This window comes from Corythoichthys intestinalis, chromosome 6 (genome assembly GCF_030265065.1).
Source record: "Corythoichthys intestinalis isolate RoL2023-P3 chromosome 6, ASM3026506v1, whole genome shotgun sequence".
Classification (NCBI taxonomy): domain Eukaryota; kingdom Metazoa; phylum Chordata; class Actinopteri; order Syngnathiformes; family Syngnathidae; genus Corythoichthys; species Corythoichthys intestinalis.
This window is the reverse complement of record NC_080400.1, coordinates 35,394,472-35,416,987: the sequence shown is the minus strand read 5'-3', so window position 1 is coordinate 35,416,987 and position 22,516 is coordinate 35,394,472. Positions and strand designations below refer to the sequence as shown.

Here is a 22,516-nt window from a genome sequence, read left to right as displayed (position 1 = left end):
TTTGGAGAGGAAGAATTAGTGTTGCACAAAAAAGTGAATCCAGGATTTGTCTTTACATTTTATTCAATTTTCCAACAAAGAGCACAAAGGAAACAAACAGGAGAACCTGTAAAAACAAAAATGAAATATGTGTTCAGAGAAGGCTTAAGTAGGAACAAGTGCAGGCATCCATTTTAAAATTGGTATTACCTGCTTATGCTTTCTCTGCTGGTACCTCCTCATCCCCACCCTTGGTGTTGCGTGTGTAGATGAGCTGAGCTCTGTGCTTGGACACCAGCTTGATCATACCTGCAACAATATGGCACAGACATTTCAGGTTAATGACTTCCATCTCAATTGTGTACTCTATGTAGAACATGTAGACAGCAATGTCCATTGGGTGATGTCAACTGTCACCCAGAAAATGTGTTGCTAGCAGATGGAAGAGCAAAAGGCCTCGGGCAAAGTAGCACACATGCATCTTTAAGCAGCCAATGACGTGCTGTGGCGCAACTTTGAGGTTTCATTACGATAATGTAGAAAATGAGACCGTGGTCATTACCTCGTATCTAATTTTTTTGTTCTTCTGCGTCTCCATAAAAGAAGGCAAGGTAACAATCTAATTTCACCAGCATAGTTCTCAGCACTGAGGGGGGCGCAACTTCATTTGTGAATGGGGGGAAAAAACGATATAACTCGGATCCCCTACAGTTTAACACTAAAAGACATTTCGTCTCCATGGACTTCCTACTGCGGAACAACTCATCTTGAAAGCTCATAAATTTCAGAGTTCCTCCACAATTTGGGGGTTAAAATATATTGAACATGACACACATTTTGAACAAACGTCCTGTGGAACATCAGCAGCTCACCATTTCATTTCTGTCAGCATAACATTAACCACATAATTAACTCACTGTCTGCCATTGACTGCAATAGCTGTCAAATTCATTTAAACGGGAGGGCTGGCAGTGAAACAACTCGTCTCAGTGCCATGAACTGTGATACATTTAAACTGGCGAGGGCTTATCACCATTAGGTAGGTTTTATGGCAGTTCACAGCAGTCGGTAAGGAACGTTTTTCCCAAAACAAAAGACAGTTAGTGCCATTTGACACGACCGAGGCAGAGATTCAAACCCGAGGCTGGCAAAAGCACAGCACGTTTAAGGTTTTGACGTTAAATCATTCACTACCGTTGATAAACATCATATTCATTTTAATTTGGGATGAGTGACATCGAATAATCATGTTTTTGTGCCATTGACGGCACTCAAGATCCAATTCACTTGGACTAGACGTCTAGTGCCGTCAATGCAGCCAAATAAAGCCGATCAGTCAGTAGAAAAGTTGATGTGTTTCCGTAGTTTGAGTGATGTGTTAATATGCAACTGACTGTAAGGACTATGTAAAAACAGTACATTTGTAAAGCAAATCTGGTACTCTGATCAACATGAGGGGCAGCCAACGAGTTACCCTAATGATTGGAGGTCGACCAATATATCGGCTGGCCGATATATGGACTTTTTTCCCCCAATACCGGCCATCGGCCAATTAACAAAACAAACAAACAAAATAAAAGCTGATAAAAAAGGATTTTGATCAGGCATCTGTGTAGCCAACTGTGCCAACCGCTGACTGACAGTAGGACTCCAGAAGGACACTGCTGCAGCTTCAAGGCAGGCTGCTACAGGAAGCTTCAGGCTTGCCTGTTTTGTAAATATTGTAAGATTTTTTTTAATCTTGCATGATAGAATATGCAAAGTTGGTTTAGCCTTAAGATGTAAATGTAACTCGTAGCGTTAGCATAGCATTCGCTTTAGCATTAGCGTGGCGAATGTCCTCTTAAACTCACTTGTTTACATCTCGTTGTGATTAGAGCTGTCCCGACTAGTCGACATGGTCGACGTCATCGATGACGTAAATCCGTCGACGAGCACATCCCGTCGACGGCTAATGAAGGGTTAAAAAAATATATGCGTGGAAAGTTCAGAATGTCGCACGCTTGGTATGTAAGAGGGGAAAGCGGCACAAAGCCAAAAAAGCGCACCAGAGTCCAAAACATTGACTTATTTTTAAAGAAACAAAAGAGGGTAGGTACACTGTTGTGTCCTGTCTCTTCAATGCCAAGCTTGGCTGCACGTCGGCCGTGAATGATAATGACAGGACATTGTAAGTCCGTCTAACTAACTAATGACATGTTTTATTGAAGTCGCTAAGCCTGTCGCGATATGCAATAAGTCCATTTATCGCATGGTAAATGAAAATGAGGGCGGTCATTTTCACGGTTGTGTTTTATCGCTACGCGCGCGTGCGTACATTTGTGCATGCGTGCTGATGGTTTTCTTTCATCAACACGCTGTAGTATTAAAGTTCAGACATACAAAATAAGAAAACACATCTATACTAAACACTATATACAGTGGGGAGAACAAGTATTTGATACACTGCCAATGGGTATTCCCATTGGCAGTGTATCAAATACTTGTTCTCCCCACTGTACGTTAGCATTGCTACTTTGAGGTGAATGGGGAAAAAAGGCAACCTACTTTAGCATGCTATAAAACATTGGCAGTCTTATCGTAAACGCAAACTTGCGGTTAAAACGTGACACTTCAAACATGAAAAATCGCTGGTTAACAGCATTTGCAAAAGGAAAAAAATCTATTACTGACAACAAATGCAATGACAAAAAGTGCTTTTTTGCGGAGTGTAAAGCTTAAATGAGCGGTTTAGCGAACGTACTTCCGGTGAACATTTCAAAATAAACGCATGTAATGTTCGTCATATACGTAAATAACGATTTCTGGCGTTAATCCCACATACTTCAGATTCTACACTAAGAATACCTTTAAAATGACACCCTTTATGAAAATTCTGATTGGCAATGAATAATTAATACTATTATATATAGTACTACAGTATACTATAACATTAATGCTAGGTATTTTTTAAAGAATTGTTTTGAATCATTTTGGAAAAGTGAAGTCAGTGTTCTGAATCTGTTTACATTCCATTCTTTTGCACAAGTTAATTCTTTCAGCATTTGAACTCATTGTTTATTTGTGATTTATAATTGTTATTTATCTGTTTATTTGTACTTTAATCAAGAATTTAAGTGTTCCAAAATGTTTTTGTGAATTGACAAGCGTTAAAAAAAAAAAAAAAAAATTTATAAGATTAGTCGACTAATCGTAAAAATAGTCGGCTGACTAATCGGGAGAAAATTAGTCATTTGGGACAGCCCTAGTTGTGATGTCCTGGTGGGTTTAAGTATTTGAAAATTATGTTCTGTTCTTTCTGAGTGTGAATAACCTTAAAAAGAAGTGCTGCATTTGTTGGTTTGGTAGCACTAGACTAATCCTTTAGGTCTTAGGTCATTGTAATATGAAGCTGTTGAAGCATTAAAAAAAAAAAAACTTTCATAATCTGTGTGTATAGTATATCCACCTCAAATGTCGGCTTTGGATATTGGCAATTGGCTGAATTTTTAAAAATGTGTGTATTCAGCATTTGAAAATTCTATACCGTTCAACCTTTACTGTTATGATTGCCTAAATTCAGTTTACCGTCTGATGTAACTTGTATGATAATATAAGGCAATTGCCTACACACTCAAAGACGTTTCCTCAATTAATCACCATTGATGTCCTAGTGATAAATGGATTTAAATCCACACAAGAATTAAAGAGCCACAAGCAAGCCTCTGATTGGACAGTTGTCATTATCAATGGCACAGAAGATTTTTTTTTTTTAAATTAGAGGTTTGCTAGTGTCACTTTGAGACTCCACTCTAAAATCTCATGCATCCTGACCATTTTATATACATATTTTTAAAACTAGAAATTCACCTTTAGCGAGCAATTCCTGCAGAGCGTTCCTCGCCAGGGAGCCACGGATCTTCAGCCTCTCCGACACAACAGCGGGTGTGATGAGCTTGTAGTTGGGAACTTCTTTGTACAGCTTGTCATAGGTGGCTTTGTCAAAGAGGATCAGGTTGTTGAGCTTGTCCCTCACCTTTCCCTTAGACCACTTCTGCTCAAACACATTGAAATACCACATAGTCAGGCTTGGCCAAAATACTAATAAAAGCCACTAGAGTAACTTTTCAAGTCAAACCTTCTTCTTGGCTTTGCCTCCAGACTTGTTGACTGGGTCCTTGTCTTTTTTGGACTTCCCAGTGTCCTTTTTCTTATCAGTCTTGGGAGGCTGGGAAATGCAGGTCAATTACACATTTGCACAGAATTCCGTGGTAACCTCACGAGGCGCTTGTTCAAAATATACATATGCTTTAAAGAAATCGTTTATAAAGTACAGTTTGAAATTGTGAATTTGAGGTACCAAACCACTAGCCGATGCTCATGCAAACCCACTTGGACCGGCATGGCAAGGCCTTCTTGATATCCCTAACATATTTCATGCGTTCAACACAAAGTTATCAAAATCTGGAGATATGCTTAATAAAAGTGTGCAATGTTATCGCCAGTACTAATGCAAATACGACGGCCGTTGTTTGAGGGGCGTAATATTGGGCTCCGCCGCAAGCGATGACTGTGAAAGCGTGGCGAAATTAGCACACAAGCTAACAACCGTCTATTAGTTTTTGTTTGGATGTTCGCTACCATTCAAACAGACTGAAATTAGGTACACTTGCTTGGCGAAGCATTCCGACTGTTCATACGTCAGTGGAATTTATAGAAACATGTGAGAGTAGTCACTTTTAACTCGTTTAAATCATAGCAAGCAACCCTCACCATGTTTCCTCTTCAAGATGTCGGAGCGAAAGGAAGTTAGTCCGTGCGAAACTCACTCTGGCAACCCGTATGTGCGGAAATGGATGAAGGATTATGGGAAATTAAATTTTCGCAATGTAATTCAATTTCCCCCTTTTACAAAAAAACAAACAAACATTTTTTCCTCAGCTCACAAACCACACCGTTTCCGTTTTTAATAAAAAACGTAAAATAAATAAATAAAATAAAATAGGGGGGGAAAAAAACCTGTCGTTTTTTTGGGGTGTTATCGTCACGTGATCTGAACTGCTGTCAGACGCCGAAGTCGCAAAGATGGTGATTTTCAGCGTGTATGTTGTCAACAAGGCTGGAGGTTTAATTTACCAGTATGACAACTACGTGCCGAGAGCAGAGGCTGAAAAAACGTTTAGTTACCCTTTAGATCTGGTCCTCAAACATCACGACGAGAAGGTGGTCGTCTCGTTCGGCCAGAGGGACGGAATCAAAGGTACAGCCCCAGACATTAGCACGAACTAGCATTCATGCTAGCTCGAATATTAGTAAATTAAAATAATCTCCAGTATGCTTAGGTAAAATCACTCAAGAGTACACTGAACTCCGGATTTAGCAATGCGTTACTATCGTGTTTCACTCAGTTGTGTAAAAGCACAGACGGTTGAGCAAAAGTCTGGCTTTGTTATAGTTAGGAGTGGGAACCTCTTGGTACCTCACGATACGATACGATTTGCGAAACAAAGCTCACGATAACGATGACCTGACGGTATGGCGACACAACGATTATCGATACATTGGTCAGGAAATCATTCTAGGATATTCTACAAACAACTAATACAGAAAAACGAGTTTGCTGTGAATTGGAATGAGTTCATCACTAGTAGACGTCCAATCCATTTGAACTGGGAGGGTGGCAGGGAATTAACATTCTCGCTGCCACCCCTCCCACTTTAAACGGATTGAACGTCTGTGGTGGTCGGTGGCAGCCAATGCCAGGCAGTGAGGTAATTTTGGGCCATTTAAGGTCATTTACCTGTTGATTTTCAGTTACTTCCTATTGATTTTGGGGTCTCTTCCTGTTCATTTTGAGTTACAGAACAGGAAATGACCTGGGAATCACCCAAATGAATAGGCAGCGATACAAACTCAACAGAAAATGACCTGTAAATGCCCTAAAATGAACAGCAAATGACCTGTAAATGCCCTGAAATTCGGACAATGACTGTGAATGATCTGGTTTCGAATGAACGAACGTTCCAAGTCTAAATGGATTGGGCATCGAGCACCGTCAATGCAGCCTTAGAGTTAACTGAGACACTATTATGGTGGAAGATTTTGGTAGCAACTTGTTTCATTTTTATTTCATTTTTTTTTTAGACATTGACACCTTTTTTAAACGATATCTTGATTCTTGGTAGGAGCATATTGATAACCTTTTGAGATACAAAGTATCACGATATATCACCATTTCGATATTTTGTCACACCCCTAGTCATAGTAGCTGTCTAGATCGAAGGTGTCATTCTTTTTTGTTTTACCCAGTGGGCCATGCAGTGCTTTCCATCAATGGGATTGACGTGGTTGGAAAGAGTACAGCCGATGGGAAAGACATTCTTGAATACTTGAAAGATTCCTCCAATTATCCAGTATCGATTCGATTTGGACGGGCACGACTCAGTTCCAATGAAAAACTGATGTTAGCTTCTATGTTCCATTCGTAAGTAAAGCTCATTATTTTAAGACAGTTTCACAAATTTCTAACACTTTTAAATCTCAATTTGTTTTAAACCTAGGTTGTTCGCTATTGGATCACAGCTGTCTCCAGAGGTTGGAAGTTCAGGGATTGAGATGCTGGAAACGGATGTGTTCAAACTTCACTGTTTCCAGACTCTTACTGGTAGGGCTTGGATCTTGTTGTACCAGATTAGACAAAACAAGACACCTATTTAAAACAAAATTCATGTCCTTTTAGGAATAAAATTCATTGTACTGGCAGACCCGCGACAAGCTGGCATTGATGCTCTTCTCAGGAAAATTTATGAGATCTATGCAGATTTTGCTCTAAAGAATCCATTTTACTCCCTGGAAATGCCTATCAGGTACACATAGTCACCTTTAAGATTTTGCTCTTAAAAAAACTGGAAATTGTAATCTATACTACCGCTTGTCCTCTGTCGTCAGCTTTATGAGGTTTGTATTCTGTATTTCCAGGTGTGAACTTTTTGACCAGAACTTAAAAAGTGCACTGGAGATTGCAGAGAAGGCTGGTAACTTTGGAGCTGGGTCGTGATGAAGAAAACAACAAACAACATTGTTAGTTTTTTTGTTGATTAGTTTTTTTTTGTTGATTTATAAAATGATGTCCCATTGAGAATGCAATGACTGCACTGTACATACATATTGTGTAAATACTATTAAACTGAAATATTTCAAGTGTTTGTGTACAAGGTAGCTCATAAGAACACTGAAATATTTGTCTTTTTAATAACATAACAAAACAAAAACAATCCAACCCCTAAAGGTAAAGGCATAATACTTAGCTTCTTAGAAATGTTTCTCTGGTAGAACATGTACAGTATAACATCCCAAAAGTAACTAAATGTGGGCAAAATATTCTTTAAAATGGTCTGTTAATGGTTGTATTAAGTTTAAGGCAAAATTAAAAATGACAACAACTAGCAAACAGACCAGGATCAAAGAATTGTGCTTGACTTGGGTTTTCACTGCAATTTTTTTCACTCTCTTGTTGAAAATACTATTAGTATTACTAGTATTTGAATGCTGCAGCTTTTGGTAAATAGCTGTCCCAACTACTAAGAGATTCACGTGACATGCATAAAATAATGTTATGAGTACAAAATGTTTCAAGAGAAAAAAAACATTCACATTTATCTTCTCATGGGAAATTAAGATGCGTCAGTTTGACTTCTTGGACACATGGCCCATCTTAGTCCGGATGTTACGCAGCAGGAAGAAGCTGACAGTAGTGATGCCACAGACAATCTCTGCAACCCAGAAGGCCATTTCCCAGCCATGATGTTTGGCGATGGTGCTAAATGGAAGCCCGGAGAGGAAGCCACCAACTGAGGAAGAAATAATCTTTTTTTATCATTTGCTTTTCAGCTGAAATATTCAGCTATGGGGAATAGGCAGTGCAGGAACGGATGAGACTCAGCCCATCTTTACAGTTTTGGTCAAACAATGACATGCCAAATATAGATAACATAAGCATAACTAAGGCCACTAGAGCACAGTCCCAAGCCTGAACTACTAATCAAAGTGGGACCACTTTGTGTTTGGCTGTTAGTTAGCAGGCTACTTCAAGGTCAATGGAAGATAGACAAGTTGTAAATCTTATTTTATCGGATTGGACACTTTCAATGCACCATAAAGAACTTGCATAGTTAAAACAATAACACCCTTATCTAGACAATTTCACAGTGATGACCTGTTAGGAATGTTTCGTTTTTTGTTCCTTCATGCATCATTCTACTAAGTTTGCATTTGTATAAAATTGTCTCCAATTAGTAAATATCTTATAAATAATATTGGCTGCTTAGGGCCATTATAAAATCAGGACTAATGTTCACTTGATATTTTTGCAAAGTACTCAATGTAAATAAAATAGTTTTGCACTTACTGTTAGCCATTAGGGCCACAATTGCATGTGACGTCCCACAGTAGTTGGACGGAGCGCTCTCATTGGCTATAACGCCAAACAAGGCTATTGGTCCATAGGAAGAGAATCCGAATGCTGCACCTAGACAGAGTATCCACACCTTCAAGTGTGCACAGCAGGCATTAATTCCAATGAAGTATACACAAGAAAATACCTTTAAGTTATGTCGTCAATTACCTTTGGGCTGTCTGGCGAGACTGCGACTCTAAACAAATACATGGACAGGGACATTCCTGCCATCATGAGGATCAGGACAAAGTGGCGAGGATTGCCATAGATTTTCATGCCTTGCTGCACAGAGAAGAGCGATGTGGTCAAGGAAGTGGGTTAACTGTGTTGGTAGCAGTTAGAAGCGAGGTGGTGTCTGGAAAATTAATAAGGCTACCGATTACCATCTTTTTTGGAATGTGTTGCAGCCATAACATTCAGACTTAATGATTATTTGCTAAGACAAAACTTTTTCCTGTTTGAACATTACATTTCTTTGCAGTGTAGTCAGTTAAATATAGGTTAAACGTGATTGAAAACCATTGTATTCTTTTTTTCAATTTATGTTAACACAACATCCCAACTTCATTGGAATTGGGGTTGTATATTTGGTGAAAGAGGACTTCAGACAGCCAACTCACTTTGGCCACAGCTTTGTCAGAGAGATAGCCTGCTGCCAGGCTGCCTAGAAGACCTCCAAACTCCAGGGCACTCATGTATGAGCTACCTAAAAAGAAAATAGCAGTGAATTGTCATAGACGAGAAGACATCAACAGTGAACATCCAGGAGTTTGGGCCCATCGAGTGTTTCTGCTGAAATAGTCCCCACAAACTTCTAAGCAACATTAATTGCATTATATAATGAGTTCAGTTATATAGGTAATTTAGATTGTCTTCCCATATGTTGTAAGTATAAAATTGACCCTACCATTATTAAATGAATTATTTATTATGTACAGACTTACATTTAACCCTTTCTACTTGCTGAATGTGCCGGTCCATTTTTTCCCCCCTCAAACACATCTTTGATTGGTACACGCACAGCCCTGACAGAAATACACGTCGACAACATGCCCCCTCCTCCACCCCTTTGAAGACGAGGGGTATTCGAAGTTTTTTTTCAGCCAGCAGCAGCAGCCACTGTAAGTAATGTATGAAGATGTCAATGTTGTGGAGGTGGGGAACACTAATTTTGCTAGTGAAAGTCCGACCTGCATCAAAGTTAGCATAACATGGATGGCGAGATAGTGTAAAGCGCTTTGAGCGCCTTGAAAGGTGGAAAAGCGCTATATAAGTATAACACCATTAAACTGTGTGAACTTGCTAACCTGCAAAACTCGAGGAAGAAGCTGCTTAGAGAGAAGTGTCCACCTGTATATGTTTTCTACTTTTAACGTTAATTAAACAGTGAGAAATGTAGTGAACTCTGCGGGAAACCAGAAAACCGTGAACAAGAAGCTGCTTAGAGAGGGAGGTCCCAGTTTGTGTTTCACAGGAAAGTGTTGACAGTCAAAAAAAACAACATATGCTGCTGCTTTTCTTCTTGTAAACGGCCTGGCTTAGAAGGAAAGAAGGCACGTTGAGACTTTACACTTTTGAAACCATATACAGTACCTATCAGTGCATTTATTTATTTATTAAAATTGATTTAAGAAGTTTCTACATGATTTATTTAGATTTTAAGACAAATGTTTATTTTTTGCATACATGGATAATTAAGAGCTTATTAATAAGTTTGTATTTATTGTATATGTTAATATAATTTATGTTAAAATATTGCAATTTAAATTTGCTAACAAAATCCAGACATTTATTCTGGAAGTTTTTAAAATGTTTTTTTTTCTTTCTTTCTTTTTTGTAGTTTTTGAAAACAAAGGTTTGAATCGAACCGTGCATCACCAGAGCCAATACACATGAAAGTTAGTATAAGTCAATACTTATTTTGCATTGATCATTTAGCCTGCCAATTAATTAGGTTCATATTCGTGAGAAATATAGCCCTGAACTCATTCACCCAATCTGTTCGGTCTTATTAATGTCCCGTCCCCAGCAAAAAGTGTACATGCAGGTTATGCTGTTATATCGTCCCTACCAATGCTGAGATCAAACCTACACCCTTGAACTGTTCGGCCACCATTAATTTGCTCTTGCATATAATGACCATATATGATGAGAATATATTGTATACCCATCAGTGTAGACTGTCCCTTGTCCTGAATGAGAAAAAGCTGACCCCAGTCAGTACATGCTGTCTTCACTCCAAACACCACAAGGTACGACACAGAGAGGAGCCACAGGTAAGGAGAGAGCAGAAATTCGGATAGGGTGCTCTTATCACTTGAAGACACTGAAGACGACGACAAATGGAAGAGAAAATAACATGTAATGCATGGAAAATGACAGAAGCAATGTGTAATTTCCATCTTATACTGTGGCTCCACACACGTCATGTGAGGGCCATGCTGGGTACAAAGTCTACATAGTGGTTGACCTTTAGTCACAAGAGGCACATGCGGTACAAAAACAGTCTATACTCTATAGTGCAGTGCCCAAACTGTTCGAACTTCAATCACCAGGGAGTTTCGCGAAAATTTAGCTCTGCGTACATTTAAACTGTTCATTTCACAATCACAAAAGGATTTAGTGAAGGCAAACAAGAAATTGTGACGGTGGACTTCGAACTGAAAATTGAATGGCTTGTGTTGTAGCGGTAGCAAAACGGCCAAAGCAGACCGCACTTTTAAGTACAGGGTGTACAATAAAGTCGTTTCGGTATACAATATTCTCTGTTTTGCTTAAGGTGCAATCCCAACAAAGTGAGGCCACCAGCATTTTCAAGTAGAGGCATCCTCTAGTAAAACCCTGATTAATTATTTTTTATACAAGTATAACAAAACTTAAAATGGCTATAAATTCTCAGATTTTATGCTAGATGCACAAAAATCACCAAATACAGAGATGATCACCTATATTTTCTGGATCAATCGCAATATTTAACATATCATATAAGTTTTTGCCCAAAAAAGCGACTTAAATTTTTTTTATTTAGTGCAATTTTGACATACGTTTTCAACAGCTTATAAATTACTCAATTTTCACAACAGAAACTTATTACTTGAGGCAAGCATGCAGAATCATCTCTAATTTCACTTACTTATTTAGGTTGAATTCCAAATTTCTGATGTCACTGTTGTCTGAGGACGTCTTGCCAGCAATCTGGCCCTTGTCGTTTATAGATTGAAATGTTACATAAAATAAAACATGTAAAAGCCAAACGTTCTTTGTATGGACGCAGAAACGTCTGAATGACTATTTTTTTTCACCCAAAAAACGGGCAGTTGGTCAAAAATTACCTGATAATTTGAATGTAAAGTTACGCTATTGTGTATGGTTACAAAATACAACATGGTGGCCATCACAAAACAGAGCTTTTTAAGTCGGAAATTCTTATAAATAAATGTGCAAATCTCAAAATTTCTATAGATATGAACGTAAAGCAGTCAGATAGATTCTTGGGTAAAAGCAAAAAAAAAAAAAAACCTGGCAGTTATCGTTCACATTATGTAAACATTTCAAGCTAAAGTTAGGCTCATTTTTTCCATTTATTTAATTTTCTTCACGTTTCAAAGCGCATGCATGGTGCTGTTTTATATAATAACTACCTTGACTCCTCTACCGAATCACTCTTGAGACCTGCCTGCTTGTATGCACTAAAACTTTCGTCCTGTTTCCACCTAAATCCGCCGTTAGAACGCAGCGTTTGTTTGAGTTTATCGCAGAGAAAGCTGCCATGACGCTCGGCCTGCCCCTACGGGAAGTCGTGGTGCAATGTCTGTAGGAGCTGTCTCATCAACTCACAGTGAAGTCTATGTAATTACATAAGTTCAACTGAAACAATTGTTTACAAATTGAAACAAAACATTAAAGGTTCAAAATATGTGCAATATTTCGAAACACTCGTGATACACACCTCCTTTGCTCTTTTTAGCTGCCACTTCAATATTAGGTAGCCCAACATCCTTGGGTTCATTCTTGATAACCAACAGGCAAACAAAAGAGACCACTACACAGATCAATCCAGACATAGATAGGATGGTCCTCCAGCTGTAACTCTGGGCCAGCACTGTGGCGATAATAGGGCCCAAGCTGCCAGCCAGATTCATGCTGCATGAGAGGATTGCCCACCATGTTCCAAACTGGGAGGGCTCAAACCACTAAAAGAAAACATGAAATGCTGTCATTCTTGTGATGGACAGTCTAAAAAAATATAGATTGAGCACGATCACATTAACGGTCGAAGTTGACATTTTTCTGAATGTTTGTCTCTGTTGGCTGTATACAAAATAATGATAACTGCTGTCCTTAAAGTTGCTGTTGGTTCAGTTTTGAGAATAGCTTTGTATGATTTCTTTCACTTGCAGTAGTTTGAAAAACTAAACAAACTTCTAGTTTTCATGTTTTGGATTTCCTTTCTATATGACTTTAAATAACTTGCACACACCAAATTCACACCACGTTAAAAAAAAGCTGCAATAAGGCAATTACCTACCCAATATAATGAAAACCAATAAAAGAGCGTTCCAAAAATGGCGTTGAAAAAGATAGTTTTCAAAAACAAATTAATTGAATTGACATTTTTTAATCATTAATTTACCTGCAGTAATTGACTTTTATGTGATCAAAACAAATGAACAAAAAAAAAAAACTTGTGGGAAGCGACACACTTTTGAGGCCATGGATTAAAGGGGTCCACGGATAGAAAGGCTTGTAGTTCTTCAAAGATAAATGTTATTATAAGTTAAAATAATTTCATATTTAAACCCCGCTTCATGTTTTAGTTTTTATACAATTTGTAAAATTAGTTTAACTAGTAGGTCGCCATTATTATTGATGTCGCAGGGCGGTGACGTCACGCGGTTACGCTGCCGGGCTTCCAGAATATGACTTTAGCAACATAAACATGTCATCTATTCTACCCTTTCAACTTTAACCCGAGAGGAACATTAATGAGCATGACAGCACTGTCGATATTTCACAAAACAAGCAGCAAAAGCAAAACTCCCTTTAAAATCTTGGTTGTGGCTTTCCTGTGTGGAAGTTTGCATTTTCGCCCTTTGAAAACATGTATTTTCTCTGTTTACTTCAGTTTACACTCTAAACTGTCCCGAGATATGAATGTGAGGAAGAAGCAACAAAAATTTTAGAAACACCCACTAAATATGATGCACTGAACTACAACAACTAAAGTAGTCAACAGCACTTGGACCATAAAAATTAAGCTCCTTGTATTATTTTTAAGAGCTCTTTCACTATTGGATCTCAGTTAAATGTGTTGACTAATGATGCAATCGGTGGTATAAAAGGTAGAAAAAATGAATAACTACAAATACTATGATTGCCACAGTAATCTTTATGCAGTTCACGTGTGTGACTGAACTACCTTGCGCAGAATCCTGCCACAGGGAGGCCAGCCAAGGCCCTGACCCAAGCCGTTGAGGAACCACAGGGCAGAGAAGACGGCCACAGTGGACGACCATGAGAAGATCACATTAATGCCTCCCACCGCGAACAAGCCAATAGAGAAGAGCCAGCGGGCACTGATCTGATCTGACAGCACTCCACTGATGAACTTACTGATAGCGTAGGCCAAAGACTGACTGCTTGTTATCATGCCTGAGTGAGGAGAACACACAAACAACAATTGGTTGTGACATGTGAACTTAACATGGCAGCAGAGATACATTTAAGGAATAAATCAGATGTGAAATGGTCAAGCATACCCAAGTCATCCTTGTCCAACTCAATTTCCTGCATCAGTGAAGGCATCACAAAAGAAAATGTCTTTCTGTTAAAGTAGTAGAGTGTGTAGCCAACAAACATGGCCAAAAATATAGTCCCTCGGTAGTATCCATAACTTGCTCTACCCATGTCGGAAAATGTAGGGGAAAAAAAATAATAAATCTGTGTATTTTAGAGTACAATTCAGAGAGGACCTCAGCAGACTGTGCTGTTGGTGAACTTTGCTTCAGGATCCACAGTGTAGCAGCTGCTGTTGCTAACAAAGCTGGACTGTTTGTAATCTTTACAAGTTAATGGTCAACTCCCAAACACCAGAAATGATTTCATCTGCTCTTCTGGTGGTTATCACAGGTTAAGCATACGGTTTGTGGTAAAAACATAGGCCACTAGTAATCCTGAATGACAATTGGCACTAAGTCTGCAAAAATATCTTAATGTTACAATGACCATGATGGGTGTTCTGTTTGTTTAACTGCGGATGTTATGGAGCCGCTCGACTAATTAGGTTAATTATTAACCTTCGACTGAAAATGTTTTGGAACTTCATAGAAAAAATAAAAATAAAACGCAAACTCCTAAATTGCAAAGGTGTATTCCTCCTGGTCTTTTCATATTATGTACACCGATCGATTTGAACTACATCGTTATGAATGAACTATAGTTGCGATGACGTTTCCACATCATGTGAACCAAATAGCGCCGCTTATTTTGTAGACTCACTCACCGAGGCGTGATTGAAAGTGGACAATTTTCTACAGCTTTAGCTCGTTTTGATAACATGACAAAACTAATATTTTTTCACCGTAACTTTTACACCGAACAACACGTTTATAGTTACAAACAGAACCCGGTAACATTTGCGAGCTTGAAACAGGTGCCAATATCAAAATAACCGGACAATGCGTGCGTTCTTGTCGTTTTTAAACTACGGTATTATAGGTATGAATAACGCCACAACATAAAGTTTTAAATTCTATCATTAATATTACTCATCCATTCGTTTTCACTTTTGCTGCTGGGCCCCGCCTTCGTTAACTCCCTTTTCGCTATCATACTAATAGATATTATATACAGCACATTGATATTCAGATGTGTAATTCGCGCTGCGAGTCAATCTGGCCAGCCATCATCTTATGTCGGCCATTTTGTGTCAGTGGCATTGGCGAACCATAACATTACTCTTAATGGAGCGTGTACTTTGAAATAGTTATGTTAATCCATTTTCAACCGATTTTCAAATACCTATGTTTTTAATAAAAGTCAGAGATGCAGTCCATTAACCGCATACTTAAAATCATGAAATAATTTCCAACACCCAGCCTGAATCATAGCCACGTAACTACGGTTTGGTGTAAACCAAGCCGTTTGAAAATCCGTCAAGATTTCGCCGATTTAAGAGTATTGTATTTGGAATGGAGAAAATCACCCACTTCAAGATCATTGCAAATGAGCCCACTTGACTAGCTTTCTGCTTTAAGATGGCCGTTAGTTGATGAGGCCACCGACTCCCACTTTTCGAATCTAGCTCACTATAAATGTGATATCTATTATCACACCTACTGAACCGGAGGTCCACCGAGTGTTCTGGCACTTGAGCGTCCCCTATGGGTTTTATGTTGAGGAACGACACAAGGTAGAAATACTACAGTAGTACTGTATCACTAATACAGGAGAATACATGGGAAAACCATTGAGCCAGATACCCTTCGATGTTTTAGCCAATTTCCACTCTCAAAACATCAATTTAAAAAAGAAGGGGAAAAAAAAAAAAAAAAAAAACTCCACCAGGTACCTCCTTGCAATGTGTGTTTCCATGGCAACAAGACAACATGCTCACAGATGTTCTTCAACACACTCCATAGGCAAAGGCAGCGTTCTCAGGAACTTTTTTCCCCCCTTTAAGTTACTTTTACTCTACATGACATTTTTCGGACTCTGCTGCATTCAGACAAAGAAATAATGGTAGGGTTTGTTTTTTGTTGTTTTGCTTAGTTTTTCTCTTTTATGCACTATGCAAATGCGCAAAAAAAGGTTGGTTGGACTACATTAGATTGATCATTTTAAAGTTTAGATAATTTATTTAGTTTCTTCTAAAACAGCCTAGATGGTTCGTAAATGGAAAATGTATAATTTATTAGGTGATCATGTTGATCATGTTTTGGAACATAAGCATTGCAGAATCATGACATATAGATACTTCAAATAATGTTAAAAGAGTAACAATAACCATAAAAAGCAAGTAATAAAAATAAAATTACAACAAAACCAATCATGCTGACAAATGAGTTAAAGGTAATTTACAGATTAAAGTACAGTATTATGATAACAAATGAAGAAAAATATAAATACGTGAAAATAGGGGTGTGGAACTGCACATAGGGTTAGCTATTTCAGGTGTTGTTATGACTTTAAGAGAAGCAGACACAGATTATATTGGATAAATGTAAACTTCGTAGAGTGTGACCTCCTCCACGTCAACTTTGAGAAGACAACAACGATACCGCACACGAGCCCCCTCCTCTCAGGTGGATGAAAGTCTGTTTGGAAAGAACATTCAGGTAAGTGTGTGTCCTATACCTACGGCATCTCCTAAACTATCAGTGGAGCATGTCTTTGCCATATAGAAATCATCGCATTCGCATTTGAAGGTAAAAGATGTGCCAGTGCAGAAGCAGACAGGAAAGACTATTCAAATTGTCACCAAAGACCTCATTCGAAACCTCAGGTAGGCAACTTTTTCCCATAAATTACTTATTATCCAGTAAAGTAGTCATGTGGGTAGCACAACTTCCTCATAATTTTGAGATAATGGGTTAAAATATTGGCTCTGGCATTCCTTATATTTTTAGGGTTCCACGCAGTGATCCCTCTGGACAGTCCATCATTCTGCAGCCAGCAGACTTTAAACAGATCACATCAAGAGCCAAGGTTATCTCTAAGGAGGAGAAGGAAGTCTTGAAAAAGATGCATCAGAATAGGAAAGAAAATGAAATGGTACTAAAATTTTCCCAAACATTAACTTCACAGTAGTAGTACATTGCTTTAGCAGTTTCTATAATTGATCACATGTAGCAGGCAGCTGAGGAAAAGAAGCGGCAGATGTTAGAGGCTGACAAGTGTCGTCAGGAGAAGCAGCCTCCGAGTGAGGTGGAGCTGGAGGCTCACGAGCGAGCGCAGCATCTGCTGGAGCGAGCCAATGCCCAGAGAATGGAACAGGAAGAAGAGATCAGAGAACTAAACAAGGTAGGGAATATACACCAGGGGTGTGCAAAGTATTCCACAAAGGGCCGCGGTGGGTGCGGGTTTTAGTTCAAACCTATTAAAAGGACACCTTTTCGCCAATCTGTTGTTTTACAAGTGCAATCAGTTGATTGCAGTCAGGTGCTTCTTGTTTCTGCTGAAACCTAATTGGTTAAACTGTACACGGTGGATCGGTTAGAACAAAGACCAGGACCCACTGCGGCCCTCGAGGACCGGTTTGCCCACCCCTGATATACTAGTACATGATGTAGTTTAGGTGGATGTTTGAGGGGTGCAATTATTTGTTCAACTGAACACTTGGGACTTTGAGAGTATTTTTGACATGGGATTTTGGTGTAAAAACACTCGAGAACCACTGCTTTACAGTGATGATCTTGGACTTCATGTCTTGGAGCTCCTCAGGCAATCTTAGGTGCTCAGTGCCAAGCCACACGTGACGCACAAATCCAGGAGAAGATCCAGATCCAGACGGAAATGCTGGAGGAAGAGAAGCGTCTGGATGCCATGATGGAAACAGAGCGCCGCAGACTACTGGACAAGGTGGAGCAGATTGATGAGCTGCGCAAGCAACAACGAATTGAGTAAAAATTCCTTTCCAAAAACCATGACTGTTCTTGTCCTGCTGGTATAGGAAATATGTGTCATTTGTCCTCTCTAGTGGGAAACAACAAATCTTTGAACAGATCCAGCAGCGTTTGGAGGAGAAGCTAGTACAAGAAGAGCTGAAAGAGCAGGAGAAACATCAGGCCAGAGAGAAGCAAGCAATGATGAACCTGGAGGACCTTATGGTACTGCAAGCTCAGTGGGCCAGTGAAATATACAAAGTGCAAATTCCAATTTATTTATATAGCCCCTTACAAAAACCTGACAGGTTCTCAAAGTGCTTTACAACAAAGCAAAATATTGTACATAATAAATAAAAGGCAGAAAGGTACTATACAATAATATTGGGGGGAAAACCACATGCATTGCGGTAAAAGTCATTCCAACAAATAAAACAGATAAAATCCCAAGACAATAAAACCCTAAAAACCAGGCTACCCTGGTGCAAAGGAAAAGCTAATCTAAAAAAAGCGGTTCTTTAACCTAGACTTAAAAAGGCTTAGATTAGTGATGGTGTGGATATCAGGGGGCAGACTATTCCACAACCTGGGGGCAGCAACCGCAATAGACCGATCACCCTCCTGTTTAAGTCTCGATCAAGGAACTTCCAAAGAAGCTGGCCGGAAGAATGAAGAGCCCTGCCAGGGTTATGGAAGGTTAAAATCTCAGACAAGTAGGAAGGAGCCCGGGTGTTAACAAAATTAAAAACAAATTTCAAATCAATGGTAAAATTAACTGGAAGCCAGTGGAGTGACGATAGCACGGGGGTAATATGTTAAAAATGGAGCAGCAACATTCTAAACAAGTTGCAAACGCGAAATAGAGGACTTGGAAAGACAAGCATTAGGTGCATTGCTGTAGTCCAGCCTTGAGCTAATAAAGGCATGGATTGCTTGTGCAAGATCACGGTGGCCAAGAAAAGGCTTAACTTTGGCCAAGAGGTGGAGCTGAAAAAAATTGCACTTACAACAGAACTAATCTGTTTTTCCAAGTTGAGCCTGTTATCAAATATTACTCCAAGATTTTATACGTGTGTCTTAAAAAAGGGAGCCAGACCACCAGAGTTGGGTGCAAGATAATTCATCATGAATGGCGTGCCAAAAGTTATTGTTTTGCCATCGTTAAGGAGCTAAGTGTTTTGTGACAGCCACTGCTTCACATCAGAAATGCAGTCCATTAATTTAGTGTGAGCAGTTTGTTAATTGGGTCTCAAGGCAAGGGCAAATACAGCTGCAAGTCATCGGCATAAAAATGAAAAAGGATATTCATTTATTCATTCATTTTCCATGCCGCTTTTCCTCATGAGGGTCGTGGAGGTGCTGGAGCCTATCCCAGCTAACTATGGACAGAAGGCAGGGTACACCCTGAACTGGTTGCTAGCCAGTCTCAGGGCACAATGAGACATACAACCATTCATGCACAGACTCATACCTACGGACAACTTAGAGTGTTCAATCAGCCTACCATGCATGTTTTTGGGATGTGGGAGGAAACCGGAGCTCCCGGAGGAAACCCACGCAGGCACGGGGAGAACATGCAAACTCCACACAAGAAGGCCGGAGCCCGGGAATGAAAAAGGATATTGTGCTTTTTAATTTTTTTTTTTGCAATACTCTATCCTGAAGGTAACAAGTGAAAACAGAACAGGCCCTAAAATCGTATCTTGTGGCATCCCACAAGAGAGAGAAGACTGTTAGCAGCAAAATTCTTCAATCAGTACCGATAAGGTCCTATGTTCCAGATACGTTATAGTGTATGTATTGTTTTACTACCTATTTTGCTCCAGGCTATGGAGAAGAAGAGGGAAGAACAAGAGCGGCTACACAAGAAGGTCATGCACATCAACGCTGAGACGCTGAGGGCGCGGGAGTTGAGGAAAGAAGAAGAGAAGCTGGCAGACATGAGAGAAATGGAATACATAAAAAACAAACAGGTGAGATCCTCAACACCGGACCAATGATACAGTTCTTACGTTGGGCTTGGTTAGCAGATCTGCCTTACAGTTCTGGATTTCAGTTACACCTCTAACTTGCATCTCTCCTGCAGCAACGTGAGGCCGAGTACGAAGCGGAGCAAAAGAGGTTGAAGAGGGAGAAGGAGTTGGAGATAGCCAGGCTGAGAGCTCAGCAGGAAAGAGCGAGAGACCACAAGGCTGATCAGGTAAGGAATTACTAAACTTCTGTGGAATTTTATCGAGCATTTTTTTTTTTTTTTCAAAAACACAAAACTTCAGCTGGTGAGTCAACCAGTCTCACTTATGTAAATTCATCTTTTCTGTGGATGCATTTGGAAGGATGAACTCCGTGCCAAGAGGAACCAAGAGATTGCAGACAGAGAATGGAGAAGGAAGGAGAAGGATTTGGCTGCCAAAAAGGCTCTGGAGGAGGCCACGCTTCGAGCTGCTCGTCTAGAGCAGGTTCAGCGTAAAGAGAAGCTACTGTCCATGGAAGCCGGTCGAGAGAAAGCCGAATTTGAGAGAGTTTTAAAGTGAGACGCTACACTCGGAGATTGTTCAAATAGTTTTTGTTCCTCCCTCACTACCTTTGTTTTGTGACACATTCAGGGTTCAACAAGAGGCCAGCGTCAGACAGAAAGAAGAAGACAAAAAGCAGCATCAGAAAGCGCTGCGTCATGCAGAGGCCATAAAGCAGCAGGTGAAGGAGCTGGAGCAGTCTATTGTTACCAAGCGCAGAGAGAACTTGAAAGAAGTGGAGAAACTGAACGAGGAGGCCCAGAAGCGACGCAAACGCATCAGTGAACTCAAACAGAAGAAGTTGAAGGAGCTCAGGTAAGTACTGCTGGTATTGACTGTGCATTTTTCTCATGATGTTCGTGTAAATAGAAGTGTTCTTGTTCATGTGCAGGGCAACAGGGCTCAGTGAAAAATACTGCAGTGATGTGGAAAGGAAGGCCCGGCTGCTTTGATTCACTCTACACAGTGTCAAGGAAAATCTAAAAATTAGCCATAAATAAGCATGACACTATTTTTAGGTTAATGGTAATTGGTTCAGTCCAAATGTATAGTGATTACTTCATTATATTTTGTGTGCAAATGAACTACAAAAGTCTGGTTGTTGAAGACTCCAGTTGTTTTAGATTTGAACTATAACAATTGTTCAGCAAAACAATTGAGGTCTAATTATTAATGTGTGATGGAAAAATAAACAGCCTCGCTTGCTTTGTTAAAACTGCAACTGTTCTGAAAGTGCTATACTGTGTTTACCGTAATTTTCGGACTGTAAGGCACACTTGACTATAAGCCGCCACCCAACAAATTTGAGATAAAATGGCATTTGTTCATAAGACCGTCATAATTATGACATGACACTGTTATGGGCATTAATGAATGCTTATTACAGATGTAATTTAGTTTCATTCTGCAAATGATCTCACTTTTGAATGAATGTATAAGATCTGAGCTGGACATAAATGGAGTTAGTGATCAAATTTGCCGGATGACACTTAATGACATCTGTCATTAGCATTCATTAATGCCCATGACAGTGTCATGTCATAATTATGACAGTTTTATGACGCCGCAGTCAAATAAAGTGTTACCTATTAACCCAAACAAATCAAATAAGCCGCACCAGACTATAAACTGCAGGATTCAAAATGAGGGAAAAAGTAGCGGTTTATAGACCAAAAATTACGGTACATAAATTGAGAGTTGACTGACAATCATTTCATTTGCTTATTACCGTATCCCATCAATCCAATAGTGCTGGAAGCATCCACTGCATTTAACAGGGTTTGCGTTCAGAAATAGTCTGTGTTTTTTTTTTTTGTGTTTGTTTCGTTTTTGAGGTATGCACGAACCAGGAGACGTGAAATTCCTGAAAATGAGTGATATCTTTCCGAATTATTTCGTATTGATAACAAGCAATTAGTTTATGAAACAAACACACAGTAGTTTAAGATACAATCAACTGCAACAAATATCGGATTTTTCAACTCATGTCACAGAAAAATGGCTTTGTAAGTGTAACACGATAAAAAAAAAAAAAAAAAAGGATCACATGATATTTTTGGGTCATTACAACGGTGTTGACAAAATAGTAAGCCAACGATTATACTGTATTTAAATTCCACCCTTCCAAAAACAAAACAAAAAACAAATAAACAAAATCTCAATAATTTATGTTACATTAGCCACAAAACCACATATTGCAAGACCAAGACTTACTAGAAACCAGAACTGACTGAGACTTTTGGGAGGCATGAAAATTATTATTATTATACAAACGTGAATATACCATTTGTGGTGCAACTTGGACACATCTTCAGTGTGTTTCGGGTCTTACATCAGACAACATCACCCGGGAGACCCAGCCGGGGTTGATCAGGCCCAGACTTGTGTTCCGGTAGCGCACTTTGCCATGTGTCCACCCTCCTTAGGCAGAGCCACCGTGAAGCCCTCTTGGCGGCCTCCAAGATGTTGATGGCTCGTCTCCTGTGCAC

General features: G+C 39.4%; 4 protein-coding genes across 4 annotated transcripts; 2 read left to right on the top strand and 2 right to left on the bottom strand.

Annotated features, from left to right (window-relative positions):
* Window positions 1-45: 45 nt before the first annotated feature.
* rps25 (ribosomal protein S25) lies at window positions 46-4,810 on the bottom strand. The gene is made up of 5 exons (XM_057839235.1): window positions 4,732-4,810; window positions 4,097-4,186; window positions 3,829-4,012; window positions 190-288; window positions 46-106 (listed from the first exon to the last, which is right to left on the bottom strand). The coding sequence occupies exons 1-4, from the start codon at window positions 4,732-4,734 to the stop codon at window positions 194-196; spliced, it is 372 nt and encodes a 123-aa protein (XP_057695218.1). The 5' UTR covers window positions 4,735-4,810; the 3' UTR covers window positions 46-106; window positions 190-193.
* Window positions 4,811-5,029: 219 nt separating this feature from the next.
* trappc4 (trafficking protein particle complex subunit 4) lies at window positions 5,030-7,228 on the top strand. The gene is made up of 5 exons (XM_057837974.1): window positions 5,030-5,218; window positions 6,268-6,442; window positions 6,519-6,622; window positions 6,698-6,824; window positions 6,937-7,228. The coding sequence occupies exons 1-5, from the start codon at window positions 5,044-5,046 to the stop codon at window positions 7,013-7,015; spliced, it is 660 nt and encodes a 219-aa protein (XP_057693957.1). The 5' UTR covers window positions 5,030-5,043; the 3' UTR covers window positions 7,016-7,228.
* Window positions 7,120-15,202, bottom strand: slc37a4a (solute carrier family 37 member 4a). Its single transcript, XM_057837973.1, has 8 exons — window positions 14,173-15,202; window positions 13,833-14,065; window positions 12,363-12,606; window positions 10,581-10,739; window positions 9,034-9,119; window positions 8,582-8,695; window positions 8,366-8,504; window positions 7,120-7,808 (listed from the first exon to the last, which is right to left on the bottom strand). Exons 1-8 carry the CDS (start codon window positions 14,318-14,320, stop codon window positions 7,642-7,644), a joined length of 1,290 nt encoding a protein of 429 aa, XP_057693956.1. The 5' UTR covers window positions 14,321-15,202; the 3' UTR covers window positions 7,120-7,641.
* An 850-nt stretch (window positions 15,203-16,052) lies between these two features.
* cfap45 (cilia and flagella associated protein 45) lies at window positions 16,053-21,160 on the top strand. Its single transcript, XM_057839600.1, is given in 11 exon segments — window positions 16,053-16,153; window positions 16,648-16,916; window positions 17,041-17,185; window positions 17,264-17,434; window positions 17,855-18,033; window positions 18,111-18,240; window positions 19,842-19,988; window positions 20,102-20,215; window positions 20,349-20,542; window positions 20,619-20,843; window positions 20,920-21,160. Coding segments are annotated over 11 exon segments (1,638 nt in total). The 5' UTR covers window positions 16,053-16,150; the 3' UTR covers window positions 20,981-21,160.
* The last annotated feature ends 1,356 nt before the right edge of the window (window positions 21,161-22,516 follow it).

Excerpts from the sequence above, each read along its gene's own strand:
- rps25 (XM_057839235.1), bottom strand. Across the intron at positions 4,013-4,096 it reads GAGGCAAAGCCAAGAAGAAG|AAGTGGTCTAAGGGAAAGGT; the intron begins GTTTGACTTGAA and ends GTGTTTGAGCAG. Across the intron at positions 289-3,828 it reads GCAGGAATTGCTCGCTAAAG|GTATGATCAAGCTGGTGTCC; the intron begins GTGAATTTCTAG and ends ATATTGTTGCAG.
- trappc4 (XM_057837974.1), top strand. The coding sequence starts at position 5,044 with ATGGTGATTTTCAGCGTGTATGTTGTCAACAAGGCTGGAGGTTTAATT. Across the intron at positions 6,443-6,518 it reads TTAGCTTCTATGTTCCATTC|GTTGTTCGCTATTGGATCAC; the intron begins GTAAGTAAAGCT and ends TTTTAAACCTAG. Across the intron at positions 6,623-6,697 it reads CTGTTTCCAGACTCTTACTG|GAATAAAATTCATTGTACTG; the intron begins GTAGGGCTTGGA and ends ATGTCCTTTTAG.
- slc37a4a (XM_057837973.1), bottom strand. The coding sequence starts at position 14,320 with ATGGGTAGAGCAAGTTATGGATACTACCGAGGGACTATATTTTTGGCC. Across the intron at positions 8,696-9,033 it reads CTGACAAAGCTGTGGCCAAA|CAAGGCATGAAAATCTATGG; the intron begins GTGAGTTGGCTG and ends TTCTCTGTGCAG. Across the intron at positions 8,505-8,581 it reads TCTCGCCAGACAGCCCAAAG|GTGTGGATACTCTGTCTAGG; the intron begins GTAATTGACGAC and ends GCACACTTGAAG.